The sequence below is a fragment of the Arachis duranensis genome, chromosome 5 (genome assembly GCF_000817695.3).
Source record: "Arachis duranensis cultivar V14167 chromosome 5, aradu.V14167.gnm2.J7QH, whole genome shotgun sequence".
NCBI classification, from domain to species: domain Eukaryota; kingdom Viridiplantae; phylum Streptophyta; class Magnoliopsida; order Fabales; family Fabaceae; genus Arachis; species Arachis duranensis.
Window position 1 is genome coordinate 5,092,640 of NC_029776.3, and position 15,916 is coordinate 5,108,555.

At 35.7% G+C, this 15,916-nt stretch overlaps 1 protein-coding gene across 1 annotated transcript in view; it reads left to right on the top strand.

The window, feature by feature from the left end:
• Positions 1 to 15,916, top strand: part of LOC107487529 (uncharacterized) — a 41,257-nt gene that overhangs the window by 15,494 nt on the left and 9,847 nt on the right. The window contains exons 27-47 of the mRNA XM_016108187.3: positions 8 to 192; positions 389 to 497; positions 659 to 802; positions 922 to 1,212; positions 3,033 to 3,677; positions 3,825 to 4,016; positions 5,709 to 5,812; positions 7,259 to 7,548; positions 7,637 to 7,721; positions 7,822 to 8,145; positions 8,688 to 9,047; positions 9,146 to 9,635; positions 10,411 to 10,574; positions 10,990 to 11,152; positions 11,287 to 11,556; positions 11,685 to 11,882; positions 12,530 to 12,572; positions 12,797 to 12,921; positions 13,002 to 13,511; positions 14,900 to 15,670; positions 15,767 to 15,840. Coding sequence (XP_015963673.1) covers positions 8 to 192; positions 389 to 497; positions 659 to 802; positions 922 to 1,212; positions 3,033 to 3,677; positions 3,825 to 4,016; positions 5,709 to 5,812; positions 7,259 to 7,548; positions 7,637 to 7,721; positions 7,822 to 8,145; positions 8,688 to 9,047; positions 9,146 to 9,635; positions 10,411 to 10,574; positions 10,990 to 11,152; positions 11,287 to 11,556; positions 11,685 to 11,882; positions 12,530 to 12,572; positions 12,797 to 12,921; positions 13,002 to 13,511; positions 14,900 to 15,670; positions 15,767 to 15,840 — 5,537 coding nt within the window. The remainder of the gene's footprint in view (positions 1 to 7; positions 193 to 388; positions 498 to 658; positions 803 to 921; positions 1,213 to 3,032; positions 3,678 to 3,824; positions 4,017 to 5,708; positions 5,813 to 7,258; positions 7,549 to 7,636; positions 7,722 to 7,821; positions 8,146 to 8,687; positions 9,048 to 9,145; positions 9,636 to 10,410; positions 10,575 to 10,989; positions 11,153 to 11,286; positions 11,557 to 11,684; positions 11,883 to 12,529; positions 12,573 to 12,796; positions 12,922 to 13,001; positions 13,512 to 14,899; positions 15,671 to 15,766; positions 15,841 to 15,916) is intronic.

The following is a 15,916-nucleotide window of genomic DNA, read 5'->3' on the forward strand; positions in this document are numbered from 1 at the left end:
TGAACAGGTTGTTGGCTATTTTATCGGTCTTGTTCCTAGTAGCCCAAAAAGTGTCGTCAAAGTAACAGATCAAGTGACAAATTCTGAGAAGTGGTTTTCAGCTGGTGAAATTGAAGGATCACCGGCCGTGAAATTTGATCTTTCTCTCAAGAAACCCATAATTTTAATGCCTCGGAGAACAGACAGCCTCGAGTAAGTTGGAGATTTGGATTTCCATTGTCACTTCTAACTTTTATTGCTAAGTACTAAGTTTTGCATCAATATTGGATCTGACGTAGTTGTCATATAATTGATAGAAGACCACTCACTCTAACAGCATAAGCGGTTAAGCCATGGCTTGTGTGGTTTCATTGTTTTAACTTATGTTGGTGAAATTTGTTTGTCACAGTTTTCTGAGGCTTGATATCGTTCATATAACTGTGAAGAACTCTTTTCAGTGGATTGGTGGAGGTAAAAATGAAATGAATGCAGTACATTTGGAAACTTTGACGGTCCAGGTAAGATTTGTTACTCATAATATGGTTAGAATGGATCATCAATTATCGTGCTGGATGGTTTGAGAATAGTAGTTCGCTTCCTGAAGTGGTCACCTCACGCTTTTTTTGTTGTTGTTGTGACATCCTATAGCTCTTTTAATCAACTGGTTTCTGGCATGCAGGTTGAAGATATCAACTTAAATGTTGGAACTGGAACTGAGATAGGTGAAAGCACAATTCAGGATGTGAATGGTCTATCTGTGATTATTCATAGGTCACTCCGAGATTTACTGCACAAATTTCCGAGTACTGAAGTTATAATCAAGGTGATGCATACTTCTTTCGGAGTGAATGGAACCAGTATAGCTAATCTTTCAAATGTCGATGCCATTATTTCCTTTATTTTCCTCTTTCATTATACTCTAACATTATTGTGTTTCTACAGATTGAAGAGTTGAAAGCAGCAGTATCAAATAAGGAATACCTGATTATTACTGAGTGTGCTGTATCTAATTTTTCTGAGGATGCACATATTCCTCCAGCTCTGAATCAAGATTCCTCCATGACATCAAATGACACCACAGGGGATATTGTCCCTGAGGCTACAAATGGTGTTAATTCGAGGGCTATGAATCTTGAAGCCTCTATTTTGCTGAAAGTGTCTGTGTCCGTAGACCTTGTTGAATTGAGCTTGTATACGGGGGTAACCAGAGATGCATCTCTGGCCACTGTACAGGTGCGTTATTATCTTTTCAAATGGATATGTTTTTAAGTTGCAACTCAGGTTTTTTTTGTTTGTTTTTTTGTTTTGCCTTGTTTTTGTTTTCTCTTCAGTTGCAACAGTTCTTTTTTACCCTTTAAATCAGTTTCCATATAAAAGGGCAGTCCGGTACAAAACATCCTGCATTAACCTCGTAAATTCATCACTGTCTATTCTACTACTTGAACCCAAGTGATAGTATATACAGAAGTAATTTTAAATTATGTTCTGTTTATTTGTTGCTCCTACAATACAGTGGGCCTGTCATAGATTAACCCTTAAATGTAAGGATTAAATTGAAAATTAGTGTCATATAAATTTATTCCAAAAGTATTTTTGTTGCTTCATAGTATGTATTGTGATTAGATCTTGAATTAATGTGTTATACCTCTAAAGCAATGATCCAATGAATAGAAATCGGGGATCATATTGAAGATGTTCATATGTTGAGTGACTACAAATTTTTCTTTTGAGACCTAACTAAAAGTGTAACTATTGTCATGAAACACTTGTCCCAAAAGCTAAGGGTGCGTTTGGTTTGCATTTTTATTTTCTGTTTTCATTTTCAGTGTTTTCTGGATTTTGTGAAGGAAAAAGTGAAAACAATAAAATCCTGTTTTCTGTTTTCACCTCCTATTTTCACTTTTTCCTTCATAAAATCTAGAAAACACTGAAAATGAAAATAGAAAATGAAAACGAACGCACCCTTAGGTAGAGGGGTACATGAATAGTTATATCTACCATGCCCCCACACGCAAGATTCTCTTTTGGGCTTGAAGTGCGAATCTTTTCATGGACCTTTTTGGTCTGTTTTGTTTGCTTTATGCTTAAAGTTCTTTCTTTTGGTAGGTAACAAGGATTGAATTCTAGGCATTTTAGTCATAAAAGCTCTGATACTATGTGACGAAACTAATACTGAAAAGCATACTTAGGTATACACGAATGGTTATATCTATAGCTACTGAAATTTATTATTTTTTTTGTTTTTTAATTAGAAGAAAGAATCTCACATAGAAGAGAATTGTTTATTTTATTTTATTTTATTTTTTTAAATGTTGTGGCCTCAAATGAATTCCAAATATTTTGTAACTTGATTAATGGTTTGAAGCAATTTTTTGGTTGAGATTACACAAATTAGATTGGTTTGAAGAAATATAGTGAATCAAAGTAGCTACCAAATTAAAAAAAGGGGTAGGATAGGAATCCTCCGATGTAAAAATTTCACAATCTTGTAATGTCTTCATTTTCAACACTGATGAAGGTGGGAGGCTGGAAGTGAGTCAAGCCAACTCATGAGCCAGCTCGAACTCGACTTATTAATAACTCGATAAGCTGAACGTGTGAGCTGGTGAGCCGAGCTTGAGCTTGGATTTTAGCTCATAAATTAAATGAGTCGAGTTTGAGCTTGGATAAGCTCAGCTTATTAGCTCGTGAGCTGGTTCGATTATGTATATAATATTAAAAGTATAGATTAAATGCATATAGGATATGCGTGTAATTTATTGATATAAAATTATCGATTATGTTCCTATTATTTGAGTCAGCTCGTGAGCTTTCGTTGAGCCGAGCTTGAGCTTACGAAATAGGCTCCATTGTTAATGAGCCAAGCTGTGAACTAAGCTTAATTTTCGTGAGCCGAGCTTGAGCTTGGTCCACTTTCAGCCCTAGGTGGGACCATCTAATCAATGATGAAAATACACACACGACAAGTGTCATGTGAAATTTTCACTTGGAAGATCCATTCCCAAAAAGAATCAATTCTCATGTGGCTCAGCTCTTCATTTTCTGCTGTGCAGGTTAGTGGTGCATGGCTTCTGTATAAATCTAGTACAGATGGAAAAGGATTCCTCTCTGCAACTCTCCAAGGTTTCAGTGTGTTTGATGATCGTGAGGGTGTTGAAAAAGAATTCCGGTTAGCAATAGGAAAGCCTGAAAATGTTGGAGCCAGTCTTCTAAATGCTTTTTCTCATCAGCAAAACCAGGACTCAGTGAATAGTAGCATAGTCAAAGAGAATGGTTTCCCAGTTCCAACGATGCTAATTGTTGATGTAAAATTTGCTCAGGATTCAACTTTTGTTTCTTTGTGCATACAGAGGCCTCAGTTGCTGGTTGCACTAGATTTTCTTCTTGCTGTAGTTGAGTTCTTTGTTCCAACAGTCGGCAGTATGCTGTCATATGAAGAACACAACATGTCTCACATGCTGGAAGCTGTCATTATGGATCAATCAATCTACATACAACCATGTCCTGAATTCTCCATCTCACCTCAAAAGCCTTTAATAGTTGACAATGAAACTTTTGATCATTTCATTTATGATGGCCATGGTGGAACCTTGTATCTAAAAGATGGACAGGGATTTAATCTCACAGAAGCTAGCTCAGAGGCTTTAATATATGTTGGAAGTGGGAAGAAGTTGCAATTCAAAAATGTTGTTATTAAGGTCAATGGGCTTGTTCCATCAAATTTCCTTTTAAAAGTAAAAAAAAAAAAAATTTTAAAGAATCACTTTATGATTTGAAGATACATGAGTATGCCAAAATAATGACATAACATAACATTGATGAATACTTTGGTTTTGTCTTTGCAGGGTGGACAGTACTTGGATTCTTGTGTTCTTCTTGGAGCAAATAGTAGCTACTCAGTTTCAAAAGAAGACAATGTCTACTTGGAAGATTTTGAAGAAAGTCCTTCTGAAAGGTCTTTGAGAGGGAACATTCTTGATGAACCGTATCAAAGCAATGCAGTTAACAACTCCACAGAATTGATCATTGAGCTTCAGGTTAAGTGTTGCTGTAGTTTAGTATTTGTGCACTCATTTATGCGATTGCGTCCACTTGTGTTTATTAACCATAGCTTTGTGGGCTTAAAGTTTGATATTTACCAACACTTAACAGCAAATTTGATACTTACAGCCTCAGGGCTCTTTAAAAAGAAGAAAGAATTCAATGAATATAAGTTCAGCTGGAGATGCACTAAAATGTGTTGCTAACTTAAGAGGTGAAAATTGGAGATTATACCTTCTTACTAGACACATGATGTAGGAACTTTGGGTCCATCATATTCATACCAAATATTGGAAAATAGAGGGAGATGCAACAATAAGATAGCAAGGTGGAGGAAATGTTGAGTATTGTTTGTATAGGAAACTGTTATCCAAGCTTAAGAAGGAATTTATATATAAAACTAGCAAATTTGTATGAACCAGGTTGTTGGGAAATAAAAAAAAAACAAGAATATAATCTCAATGTTGCAATGAGGATGAACTCGAGATGATAGAATTTGGAATTGTTGTGTTGGAGAAAAGTTGGGATAGCACCTATGACCTATTCTCATTTAGGTCTGTCTAGCGTGGTTTGGTCATGTAATGAGAAGACTTATAAAAGATTTGTATGTCTGATAGTGGGCAATTGTAACAAACCCAATAGGAGCAGGGGAATCAGGAGTGAAGGGAATAGAAGTTTCCAAGATTCCTCCCTTACTTTTTCACTACAGCTGCAAAAATAGAAGGGGTAGGATGGGGAATAACAGAACAGGGAATCAAGTTGTGTAACTAACTTGCCACGTGGATTAGGAGATGAGGGAAGCATGAGAGAAGGATTTTGGGGGAGAGAATGGACAGATTTGGAGTGAGAATGGAATAGGAGTAGGAGAGAGGCTGGCTCTCTAATTGCAGCCCTGCATATCAATTTCTCTGTGTACTTCTGCATTTTCTATATTCAATAAAGTATGGGTTGAGATCATCTTGATCAATCCCTCTTTCTATTTGTGTGTGTGCGCGCTCTGTCAGTGCAGGTACCAGTTCAATAAGTAGTTCAATAACTAATTATAATCATACATGAACCTATAATATAGAACTTAAATTTTAATGTTATGTTCATAAATATGGTATATGATAGGACAAAATGATGTTTGGTCTATGTAATCAGTTCCTTTTATCAGGAAAACTCATAGTTGTTATGTAAAACTAGTTTACTTTTTCTTCCAAGGGAATTGAATGGAAAATCATTTGGTTAAAGAGGATAGCTATCATGCCAATGCCAATGCAATTACTGAAAATAGTAAGCTGCTATACTTAGGGTTAGGTTTTCTTTTTTTTTTCCCCTCTCATTCTTTGTTCTCCCTTTTGGGTTAAAAAAAACTCCAGAAACATGTTTGTATTGAGACTTTTATGCTGAATATCTGTTTGCGCTCTGCTAAGATTTGGTTTATGATGCAGTTGATTATGCAATTTTAAGATTTCAGTAGTGTCTAGTCTTTCGGTTTATAGGACTTTCAGATTTTAAATTGTAAGCGGTGGTTTCTTTCACCCTAATTATTGTGTTGATTTTCCGACTATATGATGCATGATCATTTCTTTATAAGTATGGCACCAAGACTGTCTTATGACAACTCATAAGGGACAATGGTTGTCATTTCCACGTCCCTCTTTAATTCGCTTGTCTTACTATTTGATTTAGATATCCCATTGCAGGCTGTTGGTCCAGAGCTTACCTTCTATAATACATCAAAAGATGTAGGTGAATTATTAAACCTGTCAAACAAACTCCTACTTGCACAGTTGGATGCGTTTTGCAGGTGAACTTCTCTTCTGTTAATTGCATACATATTTTATTACTAATATTCCTTCTACTTTGACCATTTTGGAACATCGGGTGTGTTTATGAAAGCTGAAAGATTAAACATATTTCACTAATTTTTTGGTATATAGTAATTTATGTGATAAATTAATTGTTGTTTGGACAATATAGCTGAAAATTTTAAAACAATCCCTTTGGCTGTCTGTGGTTCCAGATGTGCAAATATCTGTATTAAATATTAGATAAAATAATGCTCATGATATGCTCTTTATTTTGGATAGAATTACTTTTTGTTGGTTACCTTTTGGTCCCATTCTCGTCGTGTTATTTGACATGCACTTGAAAGATCATAATATAAGAACATTGTGAATTTCACTAATAATCAACCTGCACAAATAACCCACAATGTACAGCAACCTTGCAATTATTTCCCAATAATTGACCAATATTAATTTGCCTTAATTTATAGATAATTAAATCTAATCAATATCTTCATGTAAATAATGGAAATAAATCTGAACAAAATTTACAAGGAAAGAATGTTTGGTAATGTCAATGCTTCTCCTCAATAGGTTGATGGATACCCATGATTCTTAGATTGCAAGTAAATTCTTGAAATTGTTCTGTAGGCAGGCCTTTAGTCAACAGATTTGGCAACTAATTTATTAAAGGAACATGTATTGTGGTTATTAGTGCACTGATCAACTTCTCCTATTGAAATGTGCTTAAGGAGAAGTTGGATGTGGAACCTAGAGGGAGGTGGCAATTCTTGAGGTGGTAAACTGGTAATTCTTGTGTGGGTTTGGGTTTAAGAGGAAGAAAACTAGAAAAGACCTTCAGTACTTAAACCAAGTCTAAGGAAAAATTAACATTTCACGCACACTATTTAAATATATCAATGAAACTCTAAAAATAATACAAATAAAATAAGAACAATAATATAGATCAAATGCAATTTTAACATATTTTCTTTAGACAAATTTTAATTATATTTTATTGGTTATTAAATATTTATTGTTTTAAATTACTTTAAAAAACTATCCACTAGCGTAGGCATATTTTTACCAAAATAATTAGAAAAAAAATATACACACAAATTTAAAAATACAATGAGGAAGATAAAAAAAAAATGAAAGAAGTGATTTGTTAGTTGTTGTTTGTGTATGTGGTATATCATTGGGTGGAGTGCAAATTTTGAGTTGAGGTGGAGTGCAATTTCTTCACTCATTTCCTCTTTACTTTAGACATGATGTGTTATCATATCTCTGATGTTTTCATCATTATTTCTTTGACTCATGATCATTGGTACATATTGTGGGGAACATGAATATGTTTTTCATTTTCAACAACTTATGATAGGTTACGTTCTTTCTTTGAATATGCACTGTGTTTTTGCTTGTCCTTACTTATCCCTGATATTTTGCTTTTTGGGTGCCTCTAAAAGGATTGTTTTGAAGGGTAGCAATACTGAGATGAGTGCAGACATTCTTGGTTTGACTATGGAAAGTAATGGAATCAGGATTTTGGAGCCATTTGACACATCCTTGAAGTATTCAAATGCTTGTGGGAATACCAATATACACTTGTCCATTTCAGATATTTTCATGAATTTCACTTTCAGTATCTTGAGACTATTTCTGGCTGTGGAGGATGATATATTGGCATTTTTAAGGATGACATCAAAGAAAATGACAATGGTTTGCTCACACTTTGACAAAGTTGGAACTATAGAAAGTATGTTTATATTCTCTATTTTGTTTCTACTTTTGGTAAAATTTTTGAGAGCGTGCTTAAGACTAGTCATATTTATTGCATCACGCAGATTCTCGTACTGATCAAACTTACGCTGTTTGGAGGCCTCATGCACCTCCTGGTTTTGCCGTACTTGGTGACTACCTGACACCACTGTCAGTCAAAATTCTTGATTTTTATTTACCTCCATATAGAATTTTTACTTTTCCTCTTCCGTGCTGATTTGAATGTTACTATGGTGTATTTGCATAACAGAGACAAACCACCAACAAAAGGAGTTCTTGCAATAAATACCAATTCAATCACGGTTAAGAAACCTGTTAGTTTCAGATTGATTTGGCCACCTTTACTTTCTATAGGAGGTGCCGAAATAGGCAGTTCTAATTTGTCATGGGAAACTGAGGAGACTTGTTACTGTTCTATTTGGTTCCCTGAAGCTCCCAAAGGTTATGTTGCACTAGGTTGTGTGGTTACTCGTGGAAGCAAACCACCTCCTTTATCTTCTGCTTTCTGCATCCCGTCTTCTTTAGTCTCTCCTTGTCCATTGAGAGATTGTATTGCAATCAGCACCACTGATATGTAAGTGGAATTTATCTTTTGGTGTTTTATTGTAACATACAAGTCCAGATTAACTTCTGTAATATTAAATATTAAATATCAAACATCTTATTTAATGCCAATATTAGTGCCTTGTGCTATGGTATATTTGGTTTATACAATGATTGAGGTGTACACTAGCAAATCCGAGACCAATTAGGTTAGTAAGACACAACTTTACGCAACTGTAATATAGCTTTCAGTTGTTAAAGTTCTTGAGTTTTTGGAATTACTGCTATCTATGCTATATAGCCCAGCCAACCTTGACAAAAGTATAGGAACTACCAAGTATAGACTCCACTATAAGTTGGAGGATGTGATGCATCCTGCCAGAGTTGTCTTTCAGATATCTCTGTAAAATGTAAATACGTGTAATCTACTGTAAATTCAATGTATAAAGATTTTGAAGTTCCACTTCAGTTCTCAAAACTCTTTCAGACACTCACACTTGCACTTTTCTGTCTACTTTCTTTAATTTCTTACCCACTAGACACTTCATCAAAGACTGTATGTCTTGATTGCAGGTTTTCATCCAGTGTGGCATTCTGGCGGGTAGATAATTCTGTTGGCACTTTCTTGCCGGCGGATCCTGTTACTCTTAATTTGATAGGTAAAGCATATGAGTTGCGTTGGGTTAAATATGATTTTCTGAAGCCAGCTCTAGCGGCATCAAGTAGTATGGATTCTCGTGCTTCTTCTGGTAGGCATCAAACCTCACAGCTTGAGCAGTCTTCTGAAGGAAATTCTAATAGGCGCTTTGAGCCTGTTGCTAGCTTTCAGTTAATTTGGTGGAATCAGGGATCACACTCAAGAAAGAGGGTATCGATATGGCGTCCAATTGTTCCTACCGGAATGGTGTATTTTGGTGATATAGCTGTTAGAGGGTGTGTATTTCACTTTTATCTGCTCTTTCATTTAACTTTATGTTTCTTAATCTTGCTCTCTACAAATTATAGAGAACTAATGTGGATCTGCTTTTTAGGTTTGAGCCGCCAAACAACTGTATTGTTTTTCATGAATCTAGTGATGAAAATATTTATAGAAACCCCATCGATTTCCAACTTGTTGGACAAGTAAAAAAGCAGAGGGGAATGGAGAGTATATCATTTTGGCTTCCACAAGCGCCTCCTGGTTTTGTTTCCTTGGGTTGTGTTGCATGCAAAGGAAAACCAAGGCAGAATGAATTAAGCACACTAAGATGCATGCGCAGTGATTTGGTTACAGGAGATACTTTCTTGGAGGAAAGTGTATGGGATACATCCGATGTCAGGCGTGCAAGAGAACCATTTAGTATATGGGCTGTGGGGAATGAGTTGGGGACTTTTATTGTCCGCAGTGGCTTCAAAAGACCCCCAAGAAGATTTGCTTTGAAGCTAGCTGATTCTAGTGTGCCAAGTGGTTCAGATGTTACAGTCATTGATGCTGAAATTGGAACCTTCTCAACAGCACTTTTTGATGACTACGGTGGATTGGTGAGAATAAAAACTCAGTTTGGAGTTATACATATATTTCTTCTCTGAATATTGGTAACTAATAAGCTTGGTTTTGTCTAGGGTTGAAATTTAAATGAATTAATTAAATGGGTGAATTCCTTCCTTTTTGGCTGCAAAAAATATGTTGATTTGATCATTATATGCCCAATTTAAAGAATTGTTTGTTATAGATATGGTTTATGGTAAGATATAGTTGCATTGTGTGATCCTTGTAGAAGACCCCACTTAGTGTAAAAATGCTTTTTTGTTGCTGTACAAGATTATGTGAAGTTCTGTTGTCTTTTCTAATCCTTTCTTTTCTGAGTTTCTATTGGGGTTGCATTAATACATTTTACACAACTCTATTATTTGACATGCCAAGTATCAGTTCACTCATTTTTGTTTGAAAAGAAACTTGACAAGAAACATTTAGAAATTGCTGCAGAAATGGGAAGTGTTGGTCATCTTTCTTCCTCATTTTAGTTGTTATAGACTCGGAGATAAAGATCTGGTTGGACTCTAAGGTCCAAGCTGCTTTCGATAGCAGTTCAGTACTGACCATTTGTCCACACCAACCTGAAATTTTAATGCAAATATTTTCTGGGAGATTTCTTTCTGTGGAAGACTTTGTAATGCATGGATTCTTTGCCATGTCTTAGCTGTCAATTTGTGGTCCTTGATATGACCAATCACTGATTTCTATTATGAAGTTTAATTGTCTTAACCTTTTATAATTTCTCTATTGACTTTGATTCCTTTTCTTTGAATTTGGCAGATGGTTCCTTTGTTCAATATATCTTTGAGTGGCATAACATTTAGTTTGCATGGAAGAACCGAGTATCTGAATTGCACTGTCAGTTTCTCCTTGGCTTCCAGGTCATATAATGATAAGTATGAAGCTTGGGAGCCACTTGTTGAGCCGGTGGATGGATTTTTAAGGTTAATTGTTCTTTGTTCCCAAATTATTCTATTCTTGTGCTTAATGTTGCCTTCATTAAAGTGCATGATAGGGAATTCAAGCAAGCCTTGTGGGTAGGTTAGGCATCTTGATTCTCCCTTTGGCAAGGTGCATAATTTTTTTAAAATTCAAGCCCACCCTTACCTGGGATTTAAGCCCCATTGTGTCCCATTTTTCAATTCCACTTTGCCAAAACCACACCTTGCCTCTACTTTTCCCACTGGACAAACCAGCAATGCCTCTATGTTGTCAAAATTGCTTGTTGAAGTCATTTTATTTATTTATTTGCCAAAAATTACTTTTAGGAAAAAAAATGTCCTTGCTTGTTTTAAAATTATAATTATAAGTAAAATATAGTTCCTGTTTGGTTCTTGTCTAATCAAAAGCTACCTGTAGGTACCAATATGACATCAATGCTCCGGGTGCGGCATCTCAGTTACGTTTAACATCGACTCGAGATCTGAATTTAAATGTTTCAGTTTCTAATGCTAATATGATCATTCAAGCTTATGCTAGCTGGAACAACCTTAGCCATGCTCATGAAAGTTACAAAAATAGAGTAAATTCCCTTTAATCTCTCTCATTTCTGCTGCCCAACTCCCTTGAGCCTGTCTCTATCTTTTTCATTGTACTTCACTTTCTCATTACACTTTTTCATTTGTTTCACCTTGTGTTAATGTGGTTATCTGACAGGATGCATTTTCTCCAACTTCTGTTGGAAGCTCTATCATTGACACACTCCACCGGAGAAATTATTATATAATCCCACAAAACAAACTTGGGCAGGATATTTTTATCCGTGCTACTGAAGCTAGGGGTCTCCAAAATATAATTAGGATGCCATCTGGGGATATGAAAGCTGTTAAAGTTCCTGTGTCGAAAAATATGTTAGACTCTCACTTGAACGGGCAACTCTGCAGAAAGATTAGAACAATGGTGACTATCATTATAACAGCAGCACAGGTAGGGTTTTGGTTCTTTTAGTATATTATTTATATTTGATTGTGGAATTATAGCAGTGTCCTTTTGAACATCAATACTGCTCTGTTTGTCCTCACTAACTTGCAAATTTTTTTATATTTCTAATGAAGTTTTCCAGAGTGGAAGGTTCAGATTCCCAGCAATATACAGTGGCTGTCCGCCTATCTCCTAACCAGAGCCTCCCCCCTGATGCTTTAGTTCAACAACAGAGTGCACGCACATGTGGAAGAAGGGCTCATCATTTATCAGATTCAAATCTGGAGTTTGTCAAGTGGAATGAGATATTTTTCTTCAAAGTTGATTCTCTGGTATTTAATTGTTATTGTTAGTTGCTCTTATTTATTATTTCTGAAGTTCATGTGTGTTGGGATTCCCGACTCATTCATTTTCATTTCCTAATTGCAAAACTCATTTGGAATATGTAATTTGGGTAATTTTGTGTCTTCAATGCGTGGTCGGACTTTGGTGCTGTTCTAATTAATTTTCGAAATTGTGGCTTGCTTATGGCCAGCAAAGTTTTGTGTCTGTTTCCTTACATAATATGATTCGGTATATGCCCCTTGATTTTGAGTTAGCTTCATGGATGTGGTTTGGAACTTGCTAAGAAGTTGCAACTATTTGCTTTTAACGGCTTGTTATTTACATTATGCTTTGGGAATTCTATGCTTTCCTTGAGAAGTTTTGGTTCCTTCAAGTGGAGTAACATTAAAAAGTTGTTACCTTTGTTGGATAAGTAGTTAATTGCATCTTTTCTTGTAAGTGGTTACTTTTGCCGGATGAGTATTTAATTGAATCTTTTCTTGGTAAAGCTTATTTTCTAGTTCTTTTCTTTCCTGAATTATTTTCCACAAACGAATGAATTTTGTGTTACCAAACACATGCCATCACTTTTTTTTTTGTAATATTTTCTATTTTGCATCCATTTGACACCATTCGCTTCTGCTCATTTTTGCAGGATAACTACTCTCTGGAATTAATTGTTACAGATATGAGCAAAGGTAGTTCTTTAAAATTCCAACCAGACCTAAGTGGCATTAAATTTGTTTAAATCGTTGTAAAGTATTTCTCCCAAATTGTTAAGCTATTAGACAATGGCACATAATTTGATTTACTTAAATGTTGTGTGTATATATATTTGGTATTGAAAAGCTCATACCTTCAATACCCCACCCCCCAACCCCCTTTTTCTATTCTTTTGGTTTGTTCATTTTCATATTTGCAGGTGTTCCTGTTGGATTTTTTTCGGCTTCCTTGAACGAGATAGCAAAAACTATTGAGGACTTCTCATATGTCCATAATTTTGCCAATAAGATGCACTGGATAGATTTATCTGCAGACAACTCCATGGTGAGTGTTGTGTGTGAATTCCCCCCAATCCACCCCCCCTTTTTTTTCTTCGATGTACTTATCTCAATGATGTCATGCAGAAATTTCAGGATAATCATTATGAGAAGTCTGTACGAAAATTACAATGTGGTATACTAGTGCACAACTCTGATGTTGAGCATACTAATCAGCCCAATAATTATGATGGCCGTAAATCTGGATTTATTCAAATTAGTCCTAGCAAGGAAGGTCCTTGGACTACTGTGAGGCTAAACTATGCTGCACCTGCCGCTTGTTGGCGGTTAGGTAATGATGTTGTTGCCAGTGAAGTTAGTGTGAAGGATGGTAACAGATATGTGAATATCCGGTCTCTTGTTTCTGTTCGTAACAACACAAATTTTATTCTTGAATTATGCCTTGCACCAAAATCTTCAACAGAAAAGGTGAATTTGCTGAAAGATACAAATAACTCTGAACCTATCCTACCAGAGAAAAACAGAGTTCATACAGATGAGTTTTATGAGACTGAAAAGTTTACTCCAGACGTTGGTTGGGTTAGTTGCTCAGGTTCTCCAGGGCAGCATATGTCAGAAGTGGGAAAATCCCAACAGGTGACTGATTATAGCCTTTCTTTCAATAAGAAACTGTTTCCTAGCAGTTTTCTCCTCCTATTGCATATGAGCGCAACTTCTCCTTCCTTTATCCTGCTGGTCAAACCATAATTAAAATCATCATATAATTCTTGTAACTTTCTTGTGACCTCTCTGTTAAACATTGGAAAAGAAAATGTTCTTGGGAAAATAGAATCCGTGGTATATGGGTTGCTTCACATTAGGTCGCATATCAGTTAGGCATGTAGCTGAAGTGCCCTTTGTAGTTGATTTGCGCAATCCTCTCCCTTTAAATTAGCTTTTGTGGTAATTGGTATTAGGTCCAAATCTAATCATAATTCAAATCCATAGGAAATTTCAAAATAGAATAAACATTAATATAACCCTTATACCAGCCTCTATTAAGAATATTGGTTAGAATTACCCGCCAGTAACTAGCTACATGTTATAACTATATCTATATGTTGATTTTTCTTCCAGTTTTTGTATTTTGGATGGAACAGTTTTCTTGCGTATTGAGCTCAACAAACATTTCAAAGGAAAATGCTTTTAGCTCATAGTGCATAAGGTTTTCATGTTCCAGAATTTGGTGACCTTAAAACAATACAGGACATGGATATGATAAGCCAATGTGAATTTAATGCAGTGAAACATTAAATTGTAAAAAAAATAGTGGCACAACTATGATACATCATATGAAATTAGCATGAAATTAATATGAAACGAAAATCCTAGACTGAGAAGATAGCTGTGCATGTAGAGATATAACTATACATGTGTCAAGTCCTATCAGCTTAAACTTTTGGAAGAAGTGGTTTCATGACAACATGTAGCTCAAGTTATTATAAAATACAAAATATATCCATTTATGTGTCTCCTCCTATCAGCTTAAACTTTTGGAAGAAGTGATTTCATGACAACATGTAGCTCAAGTTATTATAAAATAGAAATGTAATAAAGTAACTATTTATCTGATTATTGAAGTTTATTCATTTACATTGTATAAAATTCAAAGTGTTGAAAGTTTATAAAACCCAATAATTATTTTAAAGTTGGTTTAATTGCTTTGGAGATAAGTTTCATCCCAAATGACTTCAATTGGTGCTTGGGTAACCCTTTCCCTATGAGATTTAAGTCTGTTACAAAGACCAATATATGTTTTAAATTCAGTTTACAAAGACTCAATATTTTGTAGGTCCATATAGTTTCACTTAAGATGACTTCATAGGTATTTGGGTTCTCCTTTCCTTATGAGCTAGTTTCTGGGATTAAGTTAGAGGGCTAATTATTGCCATGTGATTTTGCTGTGGTGGTTGTTCTTTTTTATAGAAGAACATGAGTGTAGCAATTTCATGTGTCCTGTTTTCTTTTCATTCCCTATAATCCAGGTTTTTACTGGAATTGATCTACCACAAGGCTGGGAATGGATTGATGATTGGCATTTGGATACAAAAACTACTATTACTTCAGATGGCTGGATTTATGCCCCTGATGTGGAAAAATTGAGATGGCCTGAATCCTTTGATCCAAATGATTCCCACAATGCTGCGAGGCAGAGGAGATGGCTAAGAAGCAGGAGGCTAATAGCAGATTATTGTGTGCAGGAAATTTCTGTTGGGTTACTGCAACCCGGAGAAACTCTTCCACTTCCTCTATCTGGCTTGACACAATCTGTACAATATTTCTTGAAGTTAAGACCTTTCACTCCGACGAATCCCAGTGAATACAATTGGAGTTCTGTAGTCAACAAACCTGGTCAACCACAGGATGCTGGTCAGCAGGGGCAATGCTCAAGGTTATGTGTTTCGGCTCTTTCAGAGTCGGAAGAACTATTGTGCTGCAGTGAGATGCATGGAACTTCAGATGGCTCCCACAAGTTGTGGTTCTGTGTAAGCATACAAGCAACTGAGATTGCAAAGGATATGCATTCAGATGCTATTCAGGATTGGTGCTTGGTAGTCAAATCTCCACTACTAATCAGCAATTTTCTTCCCCTTGCTGCTGAATATTCTGTTCTTGAAATGCAACCAAGTGGCCACTTTCTTCCATGCTCGAGAGGAGTATTTTCCTCAGGAAAAACTGTGCATATATACGCTGCTGATATTAGGAACCCTTTGTTTTTATCATTGCTTCCTCAGAGGGGTTGGCTCCCTATACATGTACGGGCTTTTGTTCCTTTTCTTTTCTTTTCTTTTCTTTTTTGTTACATTGCCGTTATGGTATTAATGTTCCACCCTTTTTTTCTCTCTGAGCAGGAAGCTGTTCTTATATCTCACCCTCATGGGATTCCATCAAAAACAGTTAGTTTGAGAAGCTCAATATCTGGAAGGTTGTAAATATTCAATTTGTTTTTCAGATGCTTAGAACATCAGTTATTTAGTGCATCCTTGTTCTTAAAATTCTGA